The sequence below is a fragment of the Musa acuminata genome, chromosome BXJ2-5 (assembly GCF_036884655.1).
Source record: "Musa acuminata AAA Group cultivar baxijiao chromosome BXJ2-5, Cavendish_Baxijiao_AAA, whole genome shotgun sequence".
NCBI classification, from domain to species: Eukaryota; Viridiplantae; Streptophyta; class Magnoliopsida; order Zingiberales; family Musaceae; genus Musa; species Musa acuminata.
Window position 1 is genome coordinate 32,102,137 of NC_088342.1, and position 25,342 is coordinate 32,127,478.

Here is a 25,342-nt window from a genome sequence, read left to right on the forward strand (position 1 = left end):
TTCTTGTTTTGGTTCACAATTTATGCAGCTGTTGGAATGTCAAAAAACACAAAATGATGAGAAAATTTTATACTGAGCAAGACATATATGATTGTGACTTACTACTTTAATGGCAATGGCTAGTGGGAAAAGGACACATTGCAAGAGATCTGAAACAATGGTACTAGCTACTATGCCAAATTCTGTGGTCAATCATATTTTCCACCTTAAATGCATTATTTAGTGCAAATCCATCATAAGTCCTTTTGTCCCTATAACGATGTCTTTTTTTGTATAATATGTAAATACAATAATGTTGAATCTCGGATTTTGACGATTAAACCAATTGATAATGTTATGATCTAATGTGTGTTTAAGTGATGCAAATTGATTAAAGCAGGAAGAATAAAAAGTTGGGGTGGAATTGAACAGAAGATTGGACGTCAGACCGGAGGAATGGTTGGTGTATTGGCAGAAGGCTTCGTGCCATGAGTTCGGGCATCGGGCTAAGATGATCAGACATTGCGCCAAGGAGATCGGTTGTTGCGAGAAGGCAACATGCCGATTGGGCAATACGCTGAAGGAGAGGACGATGTGCCGAAGTGACACGGACTTAGCTGGTTTTGCCTAAGTCGTGCGGCACCCTTGCGTGTCCGTCCGCAAAGGTCAGCCTCCCCGCAGACTCCCATTGTCCCTTAGGACCAACAAAAGAGAGAACGGGCTAGAGAGAATGCCTCAATCGGGATCCACAAGCAAACATGTCCAAAAAAACACTTTATAGACAATGTAAATTACAAATAGACTTTACAAGCTCTGAACAGTGGCACAACAAAGGGTAAAATGGTCCATTACAGACCGAAAAGCTCTCGAACGTGTCCACATGACACAACCTTTATTTACAAGCCTAAAGAGGCCACCAACCCAACTAAAATGGAACTATTCTGCCTTCGGCCGCCCCTCTACATGTTGTACAAGGCATGAACATGCCAAAAGACACGGACATACATAAGCATTACATCAAACACCCTGTTTCGAAGTTTGTCCGAAGGGTCGGACGAAGCGCCGGATAAACTAATCACATGTCGGACAACTTAGTATTCTTGCTTGTAGTAATTTGTTTAGATCGAAGTAGTTTTAGTTATAATTGGGTTGGTTTAGAATGTAATTAGGCCAACTCAATTAGGCGCCAACTGGGGCCAAAGTAGAGCTATTTTGGGCCAAGAGAAAGGCTCATTCAGTGACCCAAAAGTTGGATCAGGTAGTAGCACCGCCGTGTCATGAACGGTCGTCGCGCACTCGCAACAACTTAGTTCAACGAACCGTTCGTCGCTTTTGCATGCTTGAACAGAGACATGGCAGCTTGTTTTACCTTGGTTTTGTGTGTTTTTGCTTGTAAAAATACATGTTCGAACAGGTTGCAGTGCACAGTATGATCGCTCACCGCGCCGGGCCAAAAAGCCCCAAAATGGGTCTGTTTTCGCGTGCCGCGGGCTGTTTTCTGCAGCCCACTGCAGCACGCGAAATGTCAGCTATCTCAGCACTCTAGAACCCCTCGGGTGGCACAAGTTGGATGGGGCTTCGGTATATTGTCGGGCGTTGAAAAATCTTCACAAGTTTGCACATTGACTTGACTGGAACTTGTCTTCGCACCCGGCACCCGGTGAGCAGTTGTTTATGGACTTACAACTATTCGTTTTACCTTCTAAAGTCCTTGTTTTCCTCCTTTCTCTCTTTTCTCTTGTGTACACAAGGTGCTTGCTGAATTGCTTGTAAAGCTTCCCTCTTTGCGAGACGTCGGGACTTGTTCGTCGCTCGTTTTCAATCTAATTAACTTTCTGTTTTACAGGTCCTTCGGGACTTGTACGAGGTTGCAACTAGGCTGGACCTTTGCGAACGCATATGTCGCAAGGATGCTTCAAGACTTAGGCAATCCCAGCTAAGTCCGAGAAGTTGGTGCAAGGGTACGTTGCGACTTAGGCAACGCAAGCTAAGTTTGCGTCTTGGCCGCAAGGGTGCCTCACGCCTTAGGCAATTCCAGCTAAGGCCGTGACATTGTGGTATCAAAGCAGGCAAGCACTTCGAGCGAGCAGTGAAGGAACTTCGCAACTTCGCCATGGCAAAGCATCGTGGCGAATCCAGCAACAACCCTGACCCTTGCCCCAAGCAGCCGCAGGTGGGCTGCATGTGCACACTCGCTCTCATGTTGTTGGAGCCGCTCAAGAGGAGCGTGGCAGCGAACATGATGAGCGAGAAGTTGGCTACTCTCCGCGAGCGGAGGAGGCGTAATCTGGAGCGCCAACTGGGAAAAAGAGTCACAAGGAGAGACTCACAACGGTGGAAACCCGCCTGGATGTTCTTGAAGCGAGCATGGAGGAACTCTACCATGGCCAACAAAGGCTTGTTGGGGTAGAGAGCTCGCAAGAGGAAGCGGAGTCCAGGATCAACAAGGTCGAGGCCCTAGTCGACCGACTGTCTGATGACACCAAAGACTCCGTGCAACACTTACAGGATGTTGTGGCGGAACTCACTTCAAAGGTGGTCATGCTCACAAGAGCACTAAATGCGGGAGGAAGCAACACTCGTGTTGCACCACCACAAAACTTGAGGGCACCCGAGCCTCATGGTAATGGAGGGGCTACAGATGCAAAAGAGCTCGAGAATTTTCTGTTCGACATGAAACAATACTTTCGAGCTACGAGGCCCGATTCTGAAGATACCAAAGTTTCTATAGCAACAATGTATCTGAACGGAGATGCGAAACTTTGGTGGCGAACCCGTTGGGAGGAGATCCAACAAGGTCGGTGTCGAGTTGACACATGGGAAGACTTGAAGTGGGAGTTGAGAACTCAGTTCTTACCTGAGAATACAAAGTTCGTCGCAAGAAGGAAGTTGAGACAACTCCGCCAGAGTTCCACCATTTGAGACTATGTGAAACAATTTTTTGCACTAATGCTGGACATACAGGACGTGTCCGAGAAGGACAAGTTGTTCAGCTTCCTCGATGGTTTGAAGCCATGGGCTCAACAGGAACTAAATCGAAGGAATGTCACCGATGTGGTCGGGGCAATTACTGCTGCAGAAAGGCTCACCGACTTTGTTTCCTCCGAAAACCCAGGGAGAAGGAAACAATCTTCAGGCAATCTCCCTCCAAAACATTCTCGAGGGAAGGAGCTCGGGGGCGAACAAAAGAAGAAGAGTTCCCACAAAGGGCCAAGCCCGAAAGGCAAGGCCCCGAAACCTGGCGGATGCTTCTTGTGTGGAGGGCCACACATGGTGAGGGAGTGCCCACAAAAACAGGCACTCAATGCGCTAACAACTTCCATCCACCCTCCCAAATCGGACAAGGGCAAGGCTGTCGCCCTTAGTTCGAGTAGTTCTGAAGCCAGCAACGATGATGAGGAGTCGCAAGGACCCCGGATGGGAGCCATGCGTTTGTTGAATGCCATGCGGGGTCAAGTGGGGGAGAACCCGAAGACAAGGCAACAAAAAGCAAGAAGTGGCGAGCTAATGTATGTTGACATCAAGCTCAATGGCCAAACAACTCGTGTAATGGTGGACACGGGTGCTACCCACAACTTTATAGTCGATCAAGAAGCAAAGCGACTTGGGTTGATCTTGGAGAAGAGCCCAAGTGGAATGAAGGCGGTGAACTCGGAGGCCAAACGAATCTCCGGGTTGGCGAAGGGAGTCCCCATCAAAATCGGGACATGGAGCGGGAACACCAACATGATGGCAGTGCCATTGGATGACTTCCAAGTGATTCTTGGAATGGAGTTTATGCACGCGGCGAAGTTGGTGCCAATGCTGTTCTTGAACTCCCTATGTATGATGGGAGGCGACGATCCTTGCGTTGTTCCTGTCTCTCGGAGAGGAACCAAGGAACCGCAACATATATCGGCGTTGCAACTAAAGAAAGGGGTGCGAAAAGGTGAATTAACCTTCGTGGCTGTGATGAAGCTAGAGCCATTTGATGAGAAGGCCATTCAAGAACCTACTATAATGGCGAACGTCCTGAAAGAGTTCAATGACGTTATGCCACCCGAGTTGCCGAAGACTCTTCCACCACGTAGGGGCGTGGATCACAACATCGAGCTGGAGCCAGGAGTGAAACCTCCAACGAGACCACCCTACCGCATGCCCCCGCCAGAGTTGGCAGAACTCAGGAAGCAGTTAGGTGAACTGCTAAACGGTGGTCTCATCCGCAGCTCTAAAGCACCTTTCGGAGCTCCAATTCTCTTCCAGAAGAAATAAGATGGGAGCCTCCGATTATGCGTCGACTACCGAGCCCTCAACAAAGTGATAGTGAAGAACAAGTATCCCATCCCGCTCATTGCGGACTTGTTCGACCAATTAGGCAAAGCTAAATATTTCTCAAAACTCGACCTTCGGTCGGGGTATTGGCAGGTGCGCATTGCTGAAGGCGACGAAGCGAAGACTACCTGTGTGACCAGGTATGGAGCGTTTGAGTTCTTGGTGATGCCTTTCGGCTTAACCAACACTCCGGCCACGTTCTGTACTCTCATGAACCAGCTATTCAAGGAGTATTTGGATAAGTTCGTGGTCGTCTACTTGGACGATATTGTCGTCTACAGTCAAACGCTCGAGGAGCACGTCAAACACCTTCGGACAATTTTCAAGGTTCTCAGGGAGAATACTTTGTTCGTGAAAAGGGAGAAATGCTACTTTGCTCAAACTGAGATCTTATTCTTGGGACATCGAATCGGTGATGGCTCCATTCGGATGGATAAGTCGAAGGTGCAAGCGGTTGCGGAATGACAAACTCCAAAGAAGGTGCCAGAGTTGAGATCCTTCCTTGGTTTCGTCAACTATTATTGACGCTTCATAGCGGGGTATTCGAAGTGTGCAACCCCACTGACGGAGTTGCTGAAAAAGGAGCAGCCTTGGAAGTGGTCTGACAAATGTGAAATAGCATTCCAAGATCTGAAGGCTGCTGTTATGGAAGAACCAGTGCTCAAATTGCCAGACTATGGGGAGCCTTTTGAAGTCCATACGGATGCTTCGGACTTCGCTATTGGGGGAGTACTCATGCAGGAGGGTCATCCGGTGGCCTACGAGAGCCGCAAACTCAACGAGACCGAGCGGCGGTATCTAGTGCATGAGAAGGAGATGACAGCGGTGATCCACTATCTACGAGTTTGGCGACACTATCTCCTCGGTTCGTGATTTGTGCTGAGGACGGACAACATCGCTCTGAGCTATTTCCAAACTCAGAAGAAGCTCTCCCCAAAGCAGGCCGTTGGCAGGACTTCCTGGCTGAATTTGATATGGCAATGGAGTATAAGCCTGGGAAGGCAAATGTCGTGGCCGATGCATTGAGTCGGAAAGTGGAGCGTGTGAATGTCGCACAAGTGGAGGGCGGAGGCCAAGCAAGTCAGTTACACTCCAACTTCCTTTCCAGGATCAGAGATGGACTGTATAGTGACCCCCAGGCAGTTATCCTAATGCAGCTCATCCAAGAAGGCAAGGCACGACGATTTTGGGTCCAAGAGGGACTCGTTTACATAAAAGGGAATAAGGCTTATGTTTCCCGAGTAGACAATTTGAGGTGTGAACTCTTAAAAGAGTGTCACGATTCTCTTTGGGCTGGACACCCAGGCATTCACAGAACGTTGGCACTCGTGGAGAGGGCCTTCTACTGGCCGAAGATGGGGACTGATGTGGAGGAATATATTCGAACATGCATTACTTGCCAATAAGACAAGGTGGAGCAGCGGAAGCCGGTGGGACTTTTGGAGCCGTTGCCCGCAGTGATTTAAAAAGCGCTAGGCGTCAAAAGGCGCTAAGGTCCAAAAAGGCCCGAGGCGCTAGGCGCTCGCCCAAGCGCTCGTCCGAGCGAAGCGATGCACTAAAATATAAAAATATATAATATAATTAATAAATATAATTATTTAACATTTTAAATAAAAAATATGTTATTAAATTAAAAAAATCTAAGATACAATATATTAAATATATACTATTGTATACTGTTAATAGTATATAGAAGGAGAAGAAGGAAGAGTGTAAGGGGGTGCTGATTGAGAAAAGAGGAAACGACAACGGCAGCGGGAGTGTAACGAGACAGCGGCAGCGGTAGCGGGAATGTAAGGAGACAGCGATAGTGGGAGTGTAAGGAGGCAGCGGCAGCGGGAGCGGGAGCGTAAGGAGGCAGTGGGAGCGGGAGTGTAAGGAGGCAACGGCAGCGGGAGTGTAAGGAGGCAACGACAGCGGGAGTGGCGAGCAGCGACAGCGATAGCGGCGAGCAACGGGAGGCGCAAGCGGCGACAGCAGCAGCGGTTGCAAGCAGCGACAGTGGCGAGCAGCGGGATCGGGATCGGGAGCGGCAGCGACAATGAGGGTTAGGATTGGGTTATCGCTGATATCGGTTTTAGTTGGTTCGATTGAACCAACTAACCACCGGAGACCGAACCAGACCTAAAATCCTAGTTCGGTCACCTGGTTTAACCTAGGCGCTCGCCCGAAGCGCCCAGCGCTTGGGCTCGGGCAAGCGCCCAGGCGGCGCCTCTTTGAAGCATGCCGCCTGGAAGTTTAGCGAGACGCTCGGGCCTCGCCTCGCCTCGCCTGAGTGCCTAGACGAGCGCCCGAGCGCCTTTTTAAATCGCTGGTTGCCCGTACCAGAAAGGCCGTGGGAGAGCATTTCCTTGGACTTCATATCAAGCTTGCCACTTGTAGGGAGACTCGGATCGATACTCGTGGTGGTCGATCGGTTTTCAAAGTATGCAATTTTCATTGCTGCTCCCCTACACTGTTCAGCAAAGGAGGCGGCCAAGCTGATGATGAAGGATGTGGTGAAGTATTGGAGAGTCCCGCACAATATCATTAGTGATCGAGACGCTCGGTTCCTGGGACGATTCTGGACCGAGCTATTCAAATTGTTGGGGTCAAAGTTATACTCCTCTACAAGCCTCCACCCCCAGACGGATGGCCAGACTGAAAGGATAAACTCGCTCCTGGAGCAGTATCTTCGGTACTACGTGAGTGCCAACCAACGAGATTGGCTGAAGCTGTTGGACATTGTCCAATTCTCCTACAACTTGCAGCGGAGCTCTACATCCAACAAGAGCCCCTTCGAGATCATTATCGGACAACAACCGTCGACTTCGCACACCATGGCCATTGGGTATACTGGGAGTAGTCCGTCAGCCTACCATTTCGCAAAGGAGTGGTATCGAAATGCAGATATTGCGCGGGCTTACTTGGAGAAGGCGGCAAAAAGGATGAAGAAGTGGGCAGACTTGGGAAAGCGACCGCAAGAGTTCAAAGTTGGCGATTTGGTGTTGGTAAAGCTCCAACCAGCATCACTCCAATTCTTTAGGAACAAAGTCCACAAAGGATTGGTGCGCAAGTATGAAGGGCCCTTCCCAATTATCAGCAGGGTAGGCAACGTCTCTTACAAGTTGCAGCTGTCGGCGTGGTTCAAAATTCACAACGTTCTTCACGCCAGCAACCTAAAAGCCTATCACTTGGATCCGCAAGATGCTTCCCGAAGTGTTCCAACTCGGCTACCTCCCATCACAGCCTCCAACGAGAAGCGAGTTGAAACCATTCTGGCGGACCGCAAGATAAAGCTACCCAACGGAGCTGAGCAGACAGAGTACTTGGTGAAGTGGCGAAAGCTTCCCCGAACTGAAGCCAGTTGGGAGCCTGAAGACGCCCTGCGACATGAAGAAGAGATCATCAACAACTACCAATAAGTGTCGACGAGGGCGTCGACAGTTTAAGTGGGGGAGAATGTCACGAACGGTCGTCGCGCACCCACAACAACTTCGTTCAATGAATCGTTCGTCGCTCTCATCTACATGTACAGTTACTTGGCAATCTATTTTGCCTTGGGTTTGAGTCATTTTGCTTGTAAAAATGTAAGTTGCAGCGTTACAAAGCGACCGCTCACCGAACCGAGCAAAACAGCCCCAAAACATCCCAAAACAGCTCCGTTTTCGTGTGCCGCGAGCTGATTTCTGGAATCTGCCTCCGCTCACCAAAACGTTAGCCATCTCAGCCCCTGTGAACCCCCCAGGTGGCACAGGGCTGGATGGGGCTTCGGTATAGTACCGGACGTTGAACACTCATTCGCAAGTTCGCACGTTGCCTTGATGGGGACTTGTTGTCGCGCCCGGGACTCAATGAGCAGCTGTTTGTGGGCTTGCAACTATTCGTTCAACCTTCTAAAGCCCTTGTTTTCCCCCTCTCCCTCTTTTCTCTTGTGCACGCAAGGTGCTCGCTGAATTGCTTGTAAAGCTTCCCCTCTTTTCGTAAGACATCGGGACTTGTCCATCGCTCGTTCTTTCGAACTAATCAACTTTCTCTTTTACATATCCTTCGGGACCTGCGAGAGGTTACAAGTGGGCTGATCTTTGCGGAGCAATATCGCAAGGGCGAAGCGCGACTTAGGCAACGAAAGCTAAGTTCGCGTCTTGGCCGCAAGGGTGCCTCATGCCTTAGGCAATTCCAGCTAAGGTCGTGACAACTAGTAGCTCAATATCCGAGACACAGTCTCCAAGATTGTGTCAGGTGGTAGTATCGTCAGTCTGGGCGGTTGTACCGCCCAAACACAGTCTCCTGGATTGTGTCAGGCGGTGGTACCGCCAGTATCCCGAAAATCGGGGATGAGACACTTTTAGACTCCAAATTTGAATCCATTTGGGGCCTATAAATACTCCTATCATCCCTGCTCAGATTGTACAAGAACTGTGAGCAAAAAGAAAGAAAAACGTTGTCGTAATCTTGTGAGAACTCCTTTCAAGCTCTAAGTGTTAGTGAAGTTTAAGAGAGGAGATAGTGGAGGTGTAAAGGTTCTCCCCTGAACTTGTCAAAAGGAGAATCGAGTTGTAAGGGTAATTGATCTTCGCCTATTGAAAGAAGATCAGTAGTGGAAGCCGGTGGCCTCGAGTGAAGAGGAATCGGGAGTGGATGTAGGTCACTACGACCGAACCACTATAAAACTTGGTTTGCATTTCTATTCTTGCTATTTACCTTTATTGCAAACTACCTTACTTGCTTACTGCTTTCACTATGCTTACGAACGAGCTTTCAAATTAAACTCATCTTTTCGAGTTTTTATCAAAACGAAAGTTTTTTAAACCGATGTTTTTATCGTAAGCACTTATTCACACCCCCCCCTCCCCCCCCCTCTCTCTCTCAGTACTGATTCGATCCTAACAAATAAAATAAAACTTGTGGTTGAGAGATCTATCTTGATTTGATATTCATGATGAAAGTGGTAACTTTGAATTTTACACCTATTCTTGTGTATGTGTGTCTATCCCCTTTAGTAATTGGCCCTAACCTTATAATGTATTTTCCTACTAGATGTACTAAAATCCTTTTTCAATTATGAATATGGGCACTAACCATTATTGCTTGTATTAAATTGGAAGATATATTTTCTAGGTAAAAAATGATGAATTGGTCAGCAAGTTTATATGATACAGCTTAAAGGCACAAAGCCTTTCTTTAGCACGAAGTTAACTTCGTTTGAAGACTTTTTTGATATCTTTATATGGTCTAATTGTTTTTACGGTGAGGCTACCCGCTTAAGGAAATAAATGATCTGTTATGGGGACGGACATACACATCCTACGACTTAATTCTCACACACTTTTGTTTCCCTTGTATGCAGTAATTTATGTCTATTTTGTAATAGCCATAGTGTTTTGGTCTCTTTTTTGTTACCTTTTTTTATTCATTTATATGTTTCTAAAAAGCGCTAGGCGTCAAAAGACGTCAAGGTCTAAAAACGCCCGAGGTGCTAGACGCTCGCCCGAGCGAAGCGAGGCGCTAAAATATAAAAATTAATAATATAATTAATAATATAATTAATAAATATAATTATTTAAAATTTTAAATTAAAATATGCTATTAAATTAAGAAAATCTATTAACAGTATTGAAAATTAATAATTTCAAATAAACCTAACAATATTAACAGTATACAGTATACTGTTAACAAAAGGAGAAGAAGGAAGTGTAAGGGGGTGTTGAGCCTACTGGCTGAGAAAAGAGGAAGCGGTAGCGGAGTGTAAGGAGGCAGCGGCGACAGCGACGAGCAGCGGCACTAGGAGCAGGAGCGGGAGCGGCGAGCAGCAGGAGGCGCAAGCGGCGACAGCGACAGCGTTTGCGAGCAACAACAGCGGCAGCATTTGTGAGCAGCGACAGCGGCGAGCAGCGGGATCGGGATCGGGAGCGGCAACGGCGAGAGTTAGGGTTCGGTTGTCACTTATAGCAGTTTTAGTTGGTTCGATTGAACCAACTAACCATCGGAGACCGAACCGGGACCGAACCAGACCTAAAATCCTGATTCGGTCGCCTTGGTTAACCCAGGCGCTCGCTCGAAGCGCCCAGCGCCTGGGCTCAGGCGAGCGCCCAAGCGGCGCCTGTTTGAAGCGCACCGCTTGGAAGATTAGCGAGGCGCTCGGGCCTCGCCTCGCCTCGCCCGAGCGCCTTTTTAAATCGCTGGTTTCCCATTCCATTGATAAGAACGTACCTATGTTATCAAATAGGAACCAGAATTCTATGTTCTTAAGGAAGATGCATCCCCATGCATATTTGGACCTATCGAGAAGCAGAGGTGGTCATATGCATGTGCAAAGCAACTTACAGAGAGGCTGATTTATGGTGTGTTTGCGCTTACTTCTTTTTTTTTAATTTTTTGGGTGTAAATGCAATAAGACTATCCTTGTTCCTTATTCTTATATTTTATTTGAACCATCTAAAGCTGAGGGAGCGGAAAATGGCCTTGAGTTCACCATTGTGAGACCTTTCGATTGGATTGGACCAAGGATGGACTTCATTCCTGGAATTGATGGACCCAGCGAGGGTGTTCCTAGGGTTTTGGCATGCTTCAGTAAATGTATGTATCACAAATGTTGAAGAAGAAAATAATTATACTTGCCTTTATGCCTTTTTTATTAATACCATATACCACATGATACAGAATCTCCTGCGCCATGAACCTCTGAAACTTGTTGATGGTGGTCAGTCCCAAAGAACATTTGTCTACATCAAGGATGCCATTGAAGCTGTCCTGCTGATGATCGTGTGTATTATTTTTCTGTGTTATATATATATATATATATATATATATATATATATATATATATATATATATATATATATATATATATATATATATATATATATCTCTCGTGTCTTTGCAATGGAATAAACAAACAAAAATGTTCTCATCTATCGGGAAAATCCAGCTCAAGCTAATGGCCAGATTTTCAACGTGGGAAATCCCAGCAATGAAGCCACTGTAGAGCAACTTGCTGAGACCATGACACAGGAAGGTTGGTGCACTTTTGCTGTGGTCTAAATGCAGATGTCTGCTAATCTTTCTTATGTTACTATCACCTTCTGTGCAGGTGTACTCAAAGGTATCAGGGGAGCCTCCATTAGAGGCACCTACGATTGATGTGAGTTCGAAGGAATTCTACGGTGAAGGATATGATGACAGTGATAAACGGATTCCTGACATGGCCATAATCAATAAGCGACTTGGTACGTGACCCTGTTACATTAACCGGTTTGTTCATTTCCTAGATCGGAAGTCAGGAGAGGGTGTAGCTAATGATGACTTTAAATGCAGGTTGGAACCCAAAGATGTCTCTGTGGGACTTGCTGGATTCGACGCTAACGTATCAGCTCAGGACATATGCAGAAGCCATTAGGAGAGCAATGGCAAAACCGGTTGCATCCAGCTAGATGATTAGATTTCATCAGATCTAGGTCGGTCTCCACAAAAAAAAAAAAAAAAAAAAAAAAGAGTACTACACCTTTATCTTAGTGAGCAGCATTTTATTCTCTTTTCGATCAGCATTTTATTCTCTTTTCGATCAGCAGTTGAGGTTGAGCTTTCATGACCTTATCAGTAAATTTTGGTAGTGTTAGTATGTGCTATGATATCAGTGTGTAATATTCTTCTATTCCTTTTCTCGTTTCTCGTGACTCTTTGCTTCCATCGGACGAGCATGAACTGTTGTTGGTTGTGGCTTGATGCTAAGACTGCAGCCACAGTGAAAGCGTATTATATTCACCTCGCTGTTGCAAGACATGTCTGTTCGGCTGTTCCAAGCTTGCATCAAATTTGTTTAACCACAAAGGTTATATAAAGCTGCAGCATCTTTGCCCATAGCATTTGCTGATCGGTAAGCTTGTCTTAAAACGGCTTATTCTTTTCAGACAGAGGACATGGCATGCACCGTAACATCCCAACGACAAGCCAAGGGGGTGATATCAGAACTAGTTTAAAGAAAATGGTAAACTATGAAAGAAAAAGGGAGCGTCTTTATTTTTCTCGATCAGAAATCTAATAACATGTAAATAAAAATAAGATTTTTTTTTTTTCTTCTTTTTTTACCAATGTAGGTGAGGAGGTGGGATTTGTGTTAGACCCTCACTCCATACCCTTAGTTGGCATATTAAATATAATGCCGGATAAAATTTTATGATACTCACAACAATAAGCAACAGACGTTTGTGTAAATTTACTGATAGGGTCCAATTTAGATGATGTGTCTCAACCTATGATACTTCTTACCCAGTTCGATATATGGAGAGCCCCACTACATCCAGATCTCAACTCTGATATACAACGTAGCGTTTTGGGTAAATTATACAAACTATGGGCGACAGTTGCCGGTTTGCTTCTCTAGTTTCAATTTTTATGGTTCCTTTCCATGCATTGATCAGGCAGAAAAACTAACCAACCTGCTTTGATCGTTATCACCACCGTAGATGAGGAGTAACAAAGAGAGGGTCACCACCGTGGAGCCTCCTCACCATTTAATGCCTCGAGGGTAAGAGGGCGGCTATCTCGTATGCATGTTTCGGCACTGCAAAACACCAAGCAGCAGACACGACTGGCACAACAATTAGTTCATCCAAACCAACTCCGTGTACGTGACAGTTCAATGAATGTGCAAATGAAAAAACCAAGATATTTGAAGCATTCGATTCAACATCCCATGTCTTCGAAGCACAAATGTCAAGATTTTAATATGCAAATCCAAGGCCGGAGCTTCCTGTATCTTCGACGCAGGTTTTCGCTGCAGCAAATTCCTGGTGTATTAACAACATAAAGAGTATATGAATGCACCAACTCAGAAGATCACTACAACACAAGCCTGAACAACAGTCGATGCAAAAACTTGTAAGGCGTGGCACTAAAAATGGGGAATTGTCGAAGCCTCCAAACTGAATGTCCAATTTTAACTCAAGCTTCCTGCTTCAATGCAATGTCGATTATTCCAACTGGCGATTTAGGTCGATAATGTTCATCAGTGTCAACTTCTTCAATTTCCTGAGGATGAACATTGGAAACAAAAAACAAGTTTTAGCTTTTCAATGAATCATCCACCCTCTTCTACTTCCTGAGCAGGCATAACAGTGTTACAAAGCATTTGTTTCGATAATTTTTCTTGCAAACCATTTCTTCGACTTAAGCGCAAGAAAGAGTTTGTAAGCTTCATGCTGAACATGATATTTACTCTGATATAATAGGTAATACAAAAGGATAATATTAGTAGCAATTTAGGAAAAGCAAGAAGGGCTGTAAATGCCTTTCCAACTCCCCAGAGCAATGCGCATGTTGGCACAACAAACAATGACTTGCTATTTGGAGTTACCTGCACAGATCTTTTCTTTGTCTATTTGTCTTTAAGGGAATTCACAAACCACGGAACCAAGTCAATTTTCAACCTTTCTTTTTGTCAGCCTTGTTTTTCTAGTCATCTTTTAGCATAATGTCAAATCCATTGATACTAATCATTTCATTAGTTTATCAAGATTTTTCTATGTAGTTTTTCCTAGTGCACAGTTCTTACATCGTCTTTCTTGTGGACATAAAGGTGACATCTCCACATCTCCACCATGCAAACTTTAAGGTTTTCTTTTGCTCATTGATCATACCACTATCTTTAATAGGCACCCAGCACTCACCTAGGCGCTCAGGCGAGGCGAGGCAAGGCCTAAGTGCCTCGCACAATGTCCGCGCGCTGCGCTTCACTGAAGTGCTGCATGGGCGCCTTGGGCGAGTGGTTGAGTGAATGTGAGCTTTGGTTCGACTAAATCTAGTGAAACCATAGACCCTACGTCGCCGTGCAACCCACCTCTGGTCCGCCATTGACGGACTAGTCCAAAGCTTCCTCTGCCATTAATGTACAGGTCCGAAGCTTCCTCTACCACCGCTGCTTTCCTGTGCAGCTCCCTTCATCACCGAGGGACAAGTCCGAAGCTTCCTTCGCCCTCAAACTTCAGCTTCTTCCATCGCCACCGCCGTCCAAAGCTTCCTTCGTCACCGCTACCTTCATCCGCAGCTCCCTTCGTCGCCAAGGGACAAGTTCGAAGTTTCCTCCACCCTCGACACCGTCGTCTGCAGGAAGCTGCAAACTTGTCCCCGACGAGCAAGTTGCTTTTATCTTATATTATGAATTTTATAATTTCACTAGTTCAAACAATATCAGCAATGTACCAATTTGATTTAAATTAGTTGACCTTGCACCAATAGGCCCCTTTAATATATGATAGAATTTAAATTAGCTTTTATAAGAAATATTGGATGAGATTTTATTTTATAATCATATTTATTAATCGTAATATATATTTTTTATATTTTAATATTATAGAGCATCTCATTTCGCTCAAGTGGGCACTTAGGTGAGCCTCAAGCGTTTGGGACTTTGGCGTCTTTTAGCACCTAACGCTTTTAAAAACATTGGATCATTCGTTGAACTCCTAAGGAAGATACATTATAATTTTGATGTATATAATAGATCCTTGTGGAACATTAAATTTTACATTAGTGAGAAAGATATATAACTAACATCTCTGTTTATAGAAGAAAGAAGTCTCCCTACAACTCATACTGATGGGAGACTCGTGCAATAAATTTACCGTGTCAGTTATGAAGTTATATGTTTTGTATGTACATGTTCTTCACGCATTGTACATGACTAGAAGATTTGGTTGTTTTATTGATTTCAACTTAAACCAAATTGACAGATATGATTTCCCACTTTTGAACTGAATTGAACTAATCACTTAAAAAACCTAGACCATTTGATGATTTCCACTGAGTTTGTGTTAATTTGTAAACCACTAGTCCTCTATTACTTTGCATCAAGCCAATTTCCAGATTTCTTTAAATTATGAGAACAAAGTAACTAAAAATGATATGACTACAGTAAAATGTGGTCAAACTAGCAAGACTAGACAAATAACAAATATATATGGTGACAAAAATACAGAGGCTGATTTCCTACCTGAACAACATCCTCCCCCTTGATGACTCGTCCAAAGACCATAAGCTTTTCATTTAAATCAGGGATTGGTGCCGTCGTTATGAAGAGCTCAAATTCTTTACTGTCCTTATTAGGCTTTCTTGTTCCAAGCACAAAAGCCTCATGCTTTGGACTGCACATACCCAATTATAAATGGATTATTATAATTGGAAACCAAAAGCAGCATAACATAGAAAAGGTGTAGATAAGAAAAAAAAACTTTTATTACTAGAAATGAAAGCTGAATAACCTTATGCCAAGCCGACTATGGGCTTTTCCCTTTGGTATCCAATCTTCTGCAACTCCAGATCTTTGTGAATGTGCCCCTTGAATTACAAAATTTTTAATAACATGATCGAAAAGCATTCCTTTGAAGTATCCTTTCCGACTGCATGAAAATTAGACCTCCATCAGACTGCTATAGTAAACAAGAGACAAGGACATAAAGGATGAAAAAATCAGTAATATGCAACTACCAAACTTTGATAAATTCAAAATATATCGAGTGCTTACCCTAGCCATGAAAGTATAGTGATTAATCTAGATCTTCAGTAGTGATGCCCTTAATCATACCCTGTATTTTCTTTTGGCTTTAAAATCTCTTTTCAAAGAGATGTGGATTCAGATGTGCTTAAACATATCCATATTTGACAACTTCTGGAAAATTATCATTCCAACTCTTAACTCCACTTCAGCAATATGCAACTTATGCTATCATGTGTATGTACGTGAAGACAACATAACAAGCCCATACGTAAACTCTATGATTCAAAGTATTGACCAAGCAACAATTTTTCCTTTTTTTTGTGTGTGTGCCATTTCTTTTTCTTTTTTATTTAATGAATAATGCATCACACATTGTGTGATGCAGGAGAAATTTAGTTTGTTTATTATTTTAATAAATTTGATTAATTCAGGGATACTTTTCATCTCATAAGTTGTCACTTGACAACTACTCAAGGCAAAGGAAAAAGAAACAAATGCTGAGGAAAATGAAGAAATATGGTTGAAGATTTATAAATTTGACTGAATCTTAGTGATTCATCTCTACAAAGATTGAAATCTATCAATCAAGAATATTAACAAAAATATTATTCTTCAAGTCAAATAAAAAATATTATAATCTTTAAAGGAAAATTTTAATTCAATACAATTATAATTTTCCTTATTTTTATATCTTTCTTTTATTATTTTACTAGTCTATAAAAAAGGACTAAAATATTGTAGTGAAGAACTGAAGATCGTCAGAAATGGATAAATGAATTGAGTTCTTTCCTCAAACTGTGTCAGTAGTACGAAACCACAATTATGTTTCCGATGATATGATATGTCTTGCTTGGTTGTCTCGGGAGAGAGAACCTTCTCTTACAGCAGGAGCATACCCAACTAGCAAACAGTTAACAGCTTCAAAAGAGAATTGAGGTAAAGTAATCAAATCATATAAGTCAGAATTGAATAGAATTTCATGCACATATGATAGAGGGGAGTAACCTCATGGAAATTTACTACTAACAGACAAGGGCAAAGGAATATATGAGTCTGCTAACTCTAAAGAGGAGAATGGGGGCACCCCTGAAACTCGAATAAGCATTAGTGCGCGGAGGAAAGTAAGCTAACTCCTAACGCACAAAATTTGGCGAAAGAAAATAATTGAATTGAATTGAATAGAAGTACACATATAGTATAAGATTAGTAAATAGGAATATCTCATTCTAAAACATTAGATTTGAAACTCCCAGCTCGGCACATAGGAGTAGAAAGGGTCTCGTTCATCAAGGCAAAGAAACGATGCTTTCAAGGATTTCAATTTTATGAATTGCATAAGGCACCTTCTTTCAATAAAGAAAAAGAAGCTCGATCATATTGAAACCAAAACAAGATTTCCCTCAAGAAAGTAGAGATGCCAACCACTCCTTGACCCAGTTGAAAGAGATGGATCGGGGTGAAAGCTAAAAACAGATCTAATACTAATAGAAACAGGGACCGTTATCTACGATATTCTTGACTTATTGCTCCATGGGTAATAGGAACCTATATTGTAGGTTAATTATGGACTTTTCCAACCAATAGTTTCATTGGGCACGCAAGTTCTTTAGGATAGAATAGTAAGTTAGGATCGTTGTCCAGGACGAAATATGCTACTGCACTCGATAAGAAAGAATATATGCTATGTAATAGGACAATGGCTCGATTGGGGATGATTCTTTGTATTCAATCTAAATCTCTGCTCTTTGACAAGTTATTGATTCTTAGTCATAAAGAGTTCCTAAGAATGGTTAGCTGCTTAAGGGGAAAAGTTTGAACCCCCCATAGAGAAAGAAAAGATTGAACCTTCTGAAAAGAATCCTATGGTCCACGTGTGAGACGTATGGAGGTACAAGACTTTATGCCTACAAGGTCGCTTCTTGAGCCAAAACGAGTCCAATAGTTATCCAAGTTTTTATTTTCTATTTTTTTCAGTTATTATCTTTATTTTCACTCTTTTAATTCCACTATTCAGAAAATAAGAATCCTCTGCTCCTCATCCACATGTTTAATATTAGAGCTTTTGTTTTAGCCAAGATGTTCTATTATCAAGGCCTATCTAAATCTAAAATATATGAACTCGGGGTGAGTTTCTATGGAACAAAAGCATTAAATACAGGAGTCATTTAATTTATTTATTATTTGAATAAATTTGATTAATTTAGGAGTATTTTTGCATACATCATAGTTATCCAAGTTTTTATTTTCTATTATTTTTCATTTACTATTTTTATTTTCATTCTTTCAATTCTTCTATTCAGAAAATAAAAATCCTCTGATAATCATCCTCATGTTTAATATTAGAGCTTTTGTTTTAGCCAAGATGTTCTGTTATCAAGGCCAATCTAAATCTCAAATATATGAACTCGGGGTGAGTTTCTATGCAGTAAAAGCATTTAATACAGGAGCAATTTAATTCGTTTATTATTTGAATAAATTTGATTAATTTAGGAGTATTTTGCATACATCATAAGTTATCACATGATAACATCTACTTAAGCCGAAGAAAAAAAAACAAATGTAGAGAAAAAGCAAGAAATATCGATTGAAAATTACAAATCTTGACCAAAGATTTTAAGTATTCATCTCTACAAAGACGAAAGTCTATCAATCAAGAATATCACCAAAAACATTATTTTTCAAATCAAGTTAAGAATACTATGTTCGTCAGAGGAAAGTTTTAATTTGATACAATTGTAATTTTCTTAATTCTATATTTTCCTTTTCTTTCTTGTACTTGAGCCTATAAAACAGGCTAGAATATTATAACAAAGATCATAAAAAATGGATCAATGAATTGAGTTCTTTTCTCACATTGTGAGTGGTGCAAGACTATAATTATGTTTTTGATTGTATAATTCCACTATCCACGTGTAAAGCATGTAGAGGGGTGAGATTTTCATCCTGGGAGGTTGCTCCATAAGCTAGAGAGAGTCTTGTAGTTATCCACATTTTTATTTTCTATTATTTTTTCAGTTATTATATTTATTTCTACTCTTTCAATTCCTCTATTCACAAGATAAAAATCCTTTGTTACTTGTCCTAGGTATCAAAGTCTTTGGTTTAGCAAAATTTTCTATGATCAAAGCTGATCTAAATCTTAAATATATGAACTCAAGATGAGTTCCCATGCAACAAATGCATTTGATGCAAAAGTAATTTAGTTTGTTTATTATTTAAATAAATTTGATTAATTTAGGAGTATCTTGCATGTGTCATGACTTGTCAAATGACAACATCTAGGTGAAGAAAAAGGAAACAAATGCAGAGAAAAAAGAAAGGAATATTGATTGAAGATTACAAATCTTTGACCAAAGATCTTAAGTATTTATCTCTATAAAAATGAAAGTCTATTAATTAAGAATATCATAAAAAATATTATTTTTTTAAATCAAGATAACAATATTATATCCAAAGGAAATTTTTAATTTGATATAATTATAATTTTCTTTATTTCTCTTTTTTGTACCTGACTACCTGGAGTCTATAAAAAGGGCTAGAACATTGTAATGATAATCACTAGAAAGGATGAACGAATTCAGTTCTTTTCTCACATTGTGTGCTAGCGGTGTAAGGCCACAGTTATGCTTTCAATCGTATGATTCCATTGTCCACGGGCGATAAGTGTGGAGTTGCGATACTTTCATCCCATGAGATAGCTTCTTAGCCAAAACGAGTTTGGTAATCATCCAAGATTTTCTTTTATATTATTATTCAGTTATTATCTTTATTTTCACTCTTAGATTCCTCTATTCACAAAAAATATTACTCATCATACATTAGATTTAGTATCAAAGTTTTCGATTTAGCCAGGATGTTCTTAATGATATTTTTCCTTTTTTTCTTTTACTTGAGTTTATAAAAAGGACTAGAACATTCTAATAAAAATCATTAGAAATGGATCAATATATTAAGTTCTTTTCTTCCCACATTGTGTGTGTGTGTGACACAAGTCCACCATTATGTTTTTCATGATATAGTGCAATTGTCCAAGTACGAGATGTGTGAAAGTGCGAGACCTTTATCCTAGGAGTTCACTCCTTAATCCAATGCGAGTTTGATAGTTATCTTTATTTTTTATTATTTTTCAGTTAATAACTTTATTTTCACTCTTTCAATTCCTGTATTCACAAAAAAGAAACCCACTATTAGTAGTCCTACATCATCGTGCTTCCAAGTATAATTAACAAAGAAATAAATAACCATTACATGAGTCTAGTGAAAATTTTTCTTGCTTCACATACCAACAGTAGGAAGGTCATAATCGTAGAAGCAAGAAAAAACAAAAAAAATATTTTATACATTTTTTCCATGTGAAATTTTTTTTCCTTTACATCTAAAGCATCATTTTGGTCATTTTCAATATCTCAGTTCCACATTATTTGCATTGATATGGCTTTCCTACCTCAGAATGTTGTACAATGCAATACTGAAAAAAGATTAATATCTATAAGACTATAACATACTTATATAAATTCAACTTTAGTGGCTTTAATGAAAATATTTTACCAACTTTGAATTAACTAATGCTTAATTAATTTTAAAGCCAAAAAATCATGGTTCTTGGCCACTTCAAAATGCAACAGAAGAAGATGACTTGTAGAGGTTGCTTTAGATCATTTTCGCTCATATGCTTGTGCATAAAATTCAATAATTCCCACAATTCTTAAATAAAGGAAAGAACTCCAACACAAACAAACATGGCATGTCTGGGTTTTATCATACAGAAGGTTCATAAATCTTAGTTACTAATTCAATTTTAAAAAATAAACTGTCATTTTAAATGCTCAAAGTTGCATTAATTAATTTTGAAAAAGTGAATTATTTTAACTTCAAGATATAATTATTGTTTTTTACTACATTTTCTTTTATTATAATATCACTTTTTTTCCTATAGACCAATGCTTTTTTCTCCCTAGTTATATGGTGTTTTTGTCCTTCACGCATCCAGAAGTTCCATGGACTAAAAAAAAGAGTTGCAGAAATATGAAAAAACACTTACCATAAATCAACAAACTTATCCACCACATCACGAGAAGAATCCTTATTGAGTTCAATAGTTATCAGACCCTTTGCAGTACTAAAGATCTATTGAAAACAAAAACAAGAATAAGTTAACTCTAGCAGGTCTATATTCACAAAGAAAAGAACTTATTTGTGTAAATTCATGAATTCTCAAGAGACCAACAGGCTACTAAAGTCAGGGTGGCCATACTGAGCTCCAATTTGCACAGAAATCAAAGATCATATATGTCTAAGATTTCATGGTACACAAACATTGACACCACCAATCGATTCTAAGAAGGCTCCCTACAGATCTACCTTGCAGCTAATAAAAAATCAAAACATCAACTAGTTGATGAAATTCTAGCTTGCAAGTAGGAGGTAAGCATAGAAGACTAACTTTTACGAAAATACCCATGTTCAATTATCCTACCAACAAATTACCAAATGAAAAGGCTTAACATTCTGTCAATTATTTTACAAAATAATGTAAAGAGGTCTTGTTTCAAGTTATCTGCTTTGCATTATGCATTTTTTTTCCATAACAAAATAATCAAAGATGATAAGTACAAATGACAGCAACATAGTACCACTGACTCCAATTAATGATTGGTAGAAGAAGAATATACATTCACAAATTGGCAAAAAGCATAACCATTTCAACCAAAAGTGTTTCAGTGTTACTCTCTTTGTTAAAGATACAATAGTTTTTAGGTGTAAAAATCTTGGATGGCCTGTTCTTTAAGCTCATCAGTCAATTTGCTGAAACTTGGCTCTTCTTAGCTAAATGAAATCCAACTAAGATCTCCACTTGCTATCTACAGTCTCCAAAAGCATAACAACTTTAACAGTCTGACTAATATTTTTTCATGATTTAGTAGACCAGGTTTCTTCATTGGCATGTTCTAATTCGATATTACATCAACATTTTTATTTCATCCGATGCAAACTCATCACTACTGATTGTTTCTTTTATTTTCCTACTCTCACTTTGTTTCTCTTGGCAGTTCAATATCTGAAATGGTCATATGATCGGACATGAGTGGATGAATATATTTTGTGATTTTCAAAAATGACAGATCTACAAAGTTTTAAATGACGTAATTACTCCTGCAAAATTTGACATAATAAGAATATTCAGAAATAACTAAGATTCATGCACTAGTCCTATTTATGGTTATATAAGCAAGAATCCAGGAGATAAATTTTGCAGATATACCCTTGTAAAAGTAAACTCCTGCTAGATTCAACTTATTCAAATGCAAATCTATTTCAATCGTTGTGTGAAAAAATTGAACACCCCAAGAATTCTACTTAGATACTTATGCAATTTCCAAAACTTTGTTCAGAACATTGTGGGTTTTAAACCACAAGTAACTTTAAAAGAATGAAAGGCATGTTTGTTTCAGTGACTGCTTCTTAATTCCTGAATCAAATCCAATTGGTGTCAAAGAAAAAAAGAAAAGGAAAATTTGCAAAAAAAAAAAGAAAAGGAAAACTGAAACGAAGATTCAGTCATAGGTTTGTTAATCATAAAGCAGGGATGCCTGCTTGTTGTAACCTATAAGGCATGACATAATGTTAAAAAAACCTTTGACATCTAAATTCTAAAGTTTAAATAAATAACTTGCTAAGAAAAAAAGGATCTAAAATCTAATACTCAATCTTTAAGGCTAATACTCATTCTTTAAGGCTTAACATGCACTAAAATTTCAGTCAATTTATAGGGTTAAATAAAATGTGCAGGTAGTTGTTACAAAATGCTCTAGTGGCTAAAATTGTACTGTTCTACAGTTTTCTAATAGTTGTCAATGATTAAAAAATACAGGTAATGCATGTGCCTAAAATGGCAGCACAAAGCAAGACACAAACACAAAAAACAAATAATTAAATTCTACAAATTTAAGAACACACTTGATAAAGACATGGCACTAATGGAGAAACTTACAGCATAACTAGGAAGATCAGATCTTGTTGATTCTCCAAATATTTCTGAATGCTTCAACAATCAACACAAAATTCAGAACAAAATGTCAAAATTCATAAACGAATATAAACTAATAATAAACTAAAGCCAACAAAAGGACAGGCAAGAGTACAACTAAATGCAATGAATGTTGCTTTATCATAAACTTATTTTAAGTTTTCAATACTAGTGTAGATTCATCACATCCATGCCACACCACTTTAAACAAATGCTGTTTTTTATTTTCTCTAGTTTTTCTCAAATCCTTGTGATGTTCTCATGATTCCTTAATTTTCTATTAGAAAAGATTTCATAAAATTTGTGTTTGTTACCGAAATACAACACATCGTTGAATTACTGATAATCATTTACTAAGTGGTTGGACAAAGGTTCACTGGTTCTAAAATCCAAAAAATGATTTACATAGTTAACAAAAATTAGCCACCCTGTGAGCTATACAAATATGGATCTACTTGCATATTTGAACAAAATAACCTGGATATCATTAGCAAGGTTTTAACAAAATCATGTTAGTGTTAACTAACTTGCAGCAAGTTAAGAGAGTTCAAGGAGCAGTTAAAGAAAGATAACATCATCATGGACAAGTTAAACAAACATCAGATCTCATTAAATTTACCTCAAACGTTTCCAAGCCAGTGCCCAGTTGGTCGTTTGACCTTCAATGAATTTGAACAATGTTCAGCTTCAAAAACAATCACTAAACAACATATTACACTGCAGACTAACTAAACAATAGACAACTCTTTGTCAAACTACATCATGATGATAAAACAAATAAATTAATGACTGTAGCAATAGAATATATGCATGAGCAAAAAAAAAACAGCTAGAGAATCTAACCTGTGATACCAATGTCTGAAAGTAGCATACAGGGACAACACAATCAGAATAACGATGACATTGCAAGAGACGATAGTACTAAGACTGATTCGAGTTGGTCCTTTCTTCTTCTTACTTTGAAGTAGCAATGCCTGTGGTTTGATTTTAGCCATGAGGTGCTTCTTCTAAAGGAAAATAAACAAAAAGTTATCTTTAAGCAAACAAAGACAGATAATTAGTGATTTACAAGATTCAGATAAATCAATGATTGATCAGAGTTATACAAACAGATATCCACATGAAATGACAATTATACAACAATTTATGAAGTTGAAAAAATAAGAAAGCATCAGTGTTTATGAAGTTGAAAAAAAATAAGTATTTCCAGCATCAATCACATGTTTTAATATTGTGGAACATCAGCATGCCACATGATTTTCTTCTTTCTCTTCATTCTCCTTTACTTCCTTCTCAGAGCTCATGTAAAAAACTCAACTCCGGCTAAATGTTTTACCCTCTGTAAGAAGCCAACATGGCATAATTATTTAGATCATCATAGCTTCAATGGACCTAGACACAAGTAGAATACGAAATGACTTTTGGATGTTGTTACTTTCTTGCTTTCCTTAAAGCACAGAATGACTTTGTCTTCTCTGCAATATCATGGACTAATATTTCTTTATATTACTCGATTAGCATGAGAAAGTGATCTTAATGATAAGTGATATATCTATAGCAGACTTGAAATAGGTTTCACCATGATGAAGTTTTTTTTTTTAATCTTATTTTGATATAATAGGCACAAAATAGTCTCAAATATTCAAAGCTCATAAAACCAACCACCTGAAACCCCCGTATAAACAAGACCTTGAAAGACATGCTCATTGATGCTCCAACCTGAGTTAATCGATATAGATTGATCTAAAATGCTCGACATACAAGCTGATACGTGACTTGATACAAATATCAGAAAAGCAACGATTTCAGGTACAAGCTCCACGAATCTCGGCAGCTTTTCTTTTTCGCCCATTTCTTTAACTGAGAATTCTTGATTGGGAATTACCGTCATCCTCTTCCACATAGTTCTTTATTTAAATACTAATAGCTTCTACATCCAATAAATACAGCAACCCTAGAGGAGCCAATCGGCAGCAATACCCGGATCCCGCTGCCGCATAATACAAACAAAATGTCGACTACAATCATCTCCAAGGACATTAAGCACAAGAATAACTAGAGAGTGGGAAATCAGATGGTAAAAGTACACACGATGGTCGACCTTCAAAATCTTCTAAGAAGAAGAAATAAAATTGGTTGGCCGATCTGTGAACAAAGGCAGGTTTCACCAAGCAGATCTAAAGAATATTATGCATCAAACACGCTGTGATTACAGCGGAACGGCTTTGTGGATCAAAAGATTTAGAACCGGGATCTACACCGAGAAGGGTTGAACGGAAAAGGAGCGAGAGGGAGAGGAGCACCTACGATTTAGCGCCGCCACCGCTGCTGCTAGCTACTGGTCCTGTGTCCCTCGTTTGCCCTCTTAACGCCGCATCTGCTGTTGTTTGGATCGGAGGAGGAGAGGAAGAAGACTGCTTGCTTCCGGGGACGTTCGAGTCTCCAATGTGTTGGGCGAAAGGAGGTGAGAGCGACCGATCTCCGTTCCGATTTAATGGAAACCCAAGTGTTCGGCACGGCAATCGGTGGCCGCCATGGGCTGAGCCCAAATA

General features: G+C 40.2%; 1 protein-coding gene and 1 long non-coding RNA gene across 5 annotated transcripts; one reads left to right on the forward strand and one right to left on the reverse strand.

Moving 5' to 3' along the window:
* The first annotated feature begins 11,161 nt into the window (after positions 1–11,161).
* Positions 11,162–12,131, forward strand: LOC135612633 (uncharacterized). Its single transcript, XR_010487028.1, has 3 exons — positions 11,162–11,287; positions 11,363–11,498; positions 11,587–12,131. It is a non-coding gene; the product is annotated as an uncharacterized LOC135612633 (long non-coding RNA).
* Positions 12,132–12,923: 792 nt separating this feature from the next.
* On the reverse strand, positions 12,924–25,257 carry LOC135583792 (peptidyl-prolyl cis-trans isomerase CYP21-4-like). 4 transcript variants are annotated; one of them, XM_065109152.1, is made up of 8 exons: positions 25,098–25,257; positions 23,634–23,797; positions 23,410–23,449; positions 22,755–22,805; positions 20,805–20,890; positions 15,528–15,665; positions 15,260–15,410; positions 12,924–13,299 (listed from the first exon to the last, which is right to left on the reverse strand). In XM_065109152.1, the coding sequence occupies exons 2-8, from the start codon at positions 23,783–23,785 to the stop codon at positions 13,213–13,215; spliced, it is 705 nt and encodes a 234-aa protein (XP_064965224.1). In that variant the 5' UTR covers positions 23,786–23,797; positions 25,098–25,257; the 3' UTR covers positions 12,924–13,212. The 4 variants fall into 4 exon arrangements, with proteins under 4 accessions (XP_064965224.1, XP_018682301.1, XP_064965225.1 ...); XM_018826756.2 differs by having other exon boundaries at positions 23,634–23,794; positions 25,094–25,257; XM_065109153.1 differs by having other exon boundaries at positions 25,094–25,257.
* Between the last annotated feature and the right edge of the window lie 85 nt (positions 25,258–25,342).

What these genes read in the sequence shown, in the direction of transcription:
- LOC135583792 (XM_065109152.1), bottom strand. Translation starts at nt 23,785, where the DNA reads ATGGCTAAAATCAAACCACAGGCATTGCTACTTCAAAGTAAGAAGAAG. An exon ending in CTGGCTTGGAAACGTTTGAG is followed by an intron (nt 22,806 to 23,409) that starts GTAAATTTAATG and finishes TGATTGTTGAAG; the next exon opens with CATTCAGAAATATTTGGAGA. An exon ending in GATAAGTTTGTTGATTTATG is followed by an intron (nt 15,666 to 20,804) that starts GTAAGTGTTTTT and finishes ATTTTCATGCAG; the next exon opens with TCGGAAAGGATACTTCAAAG.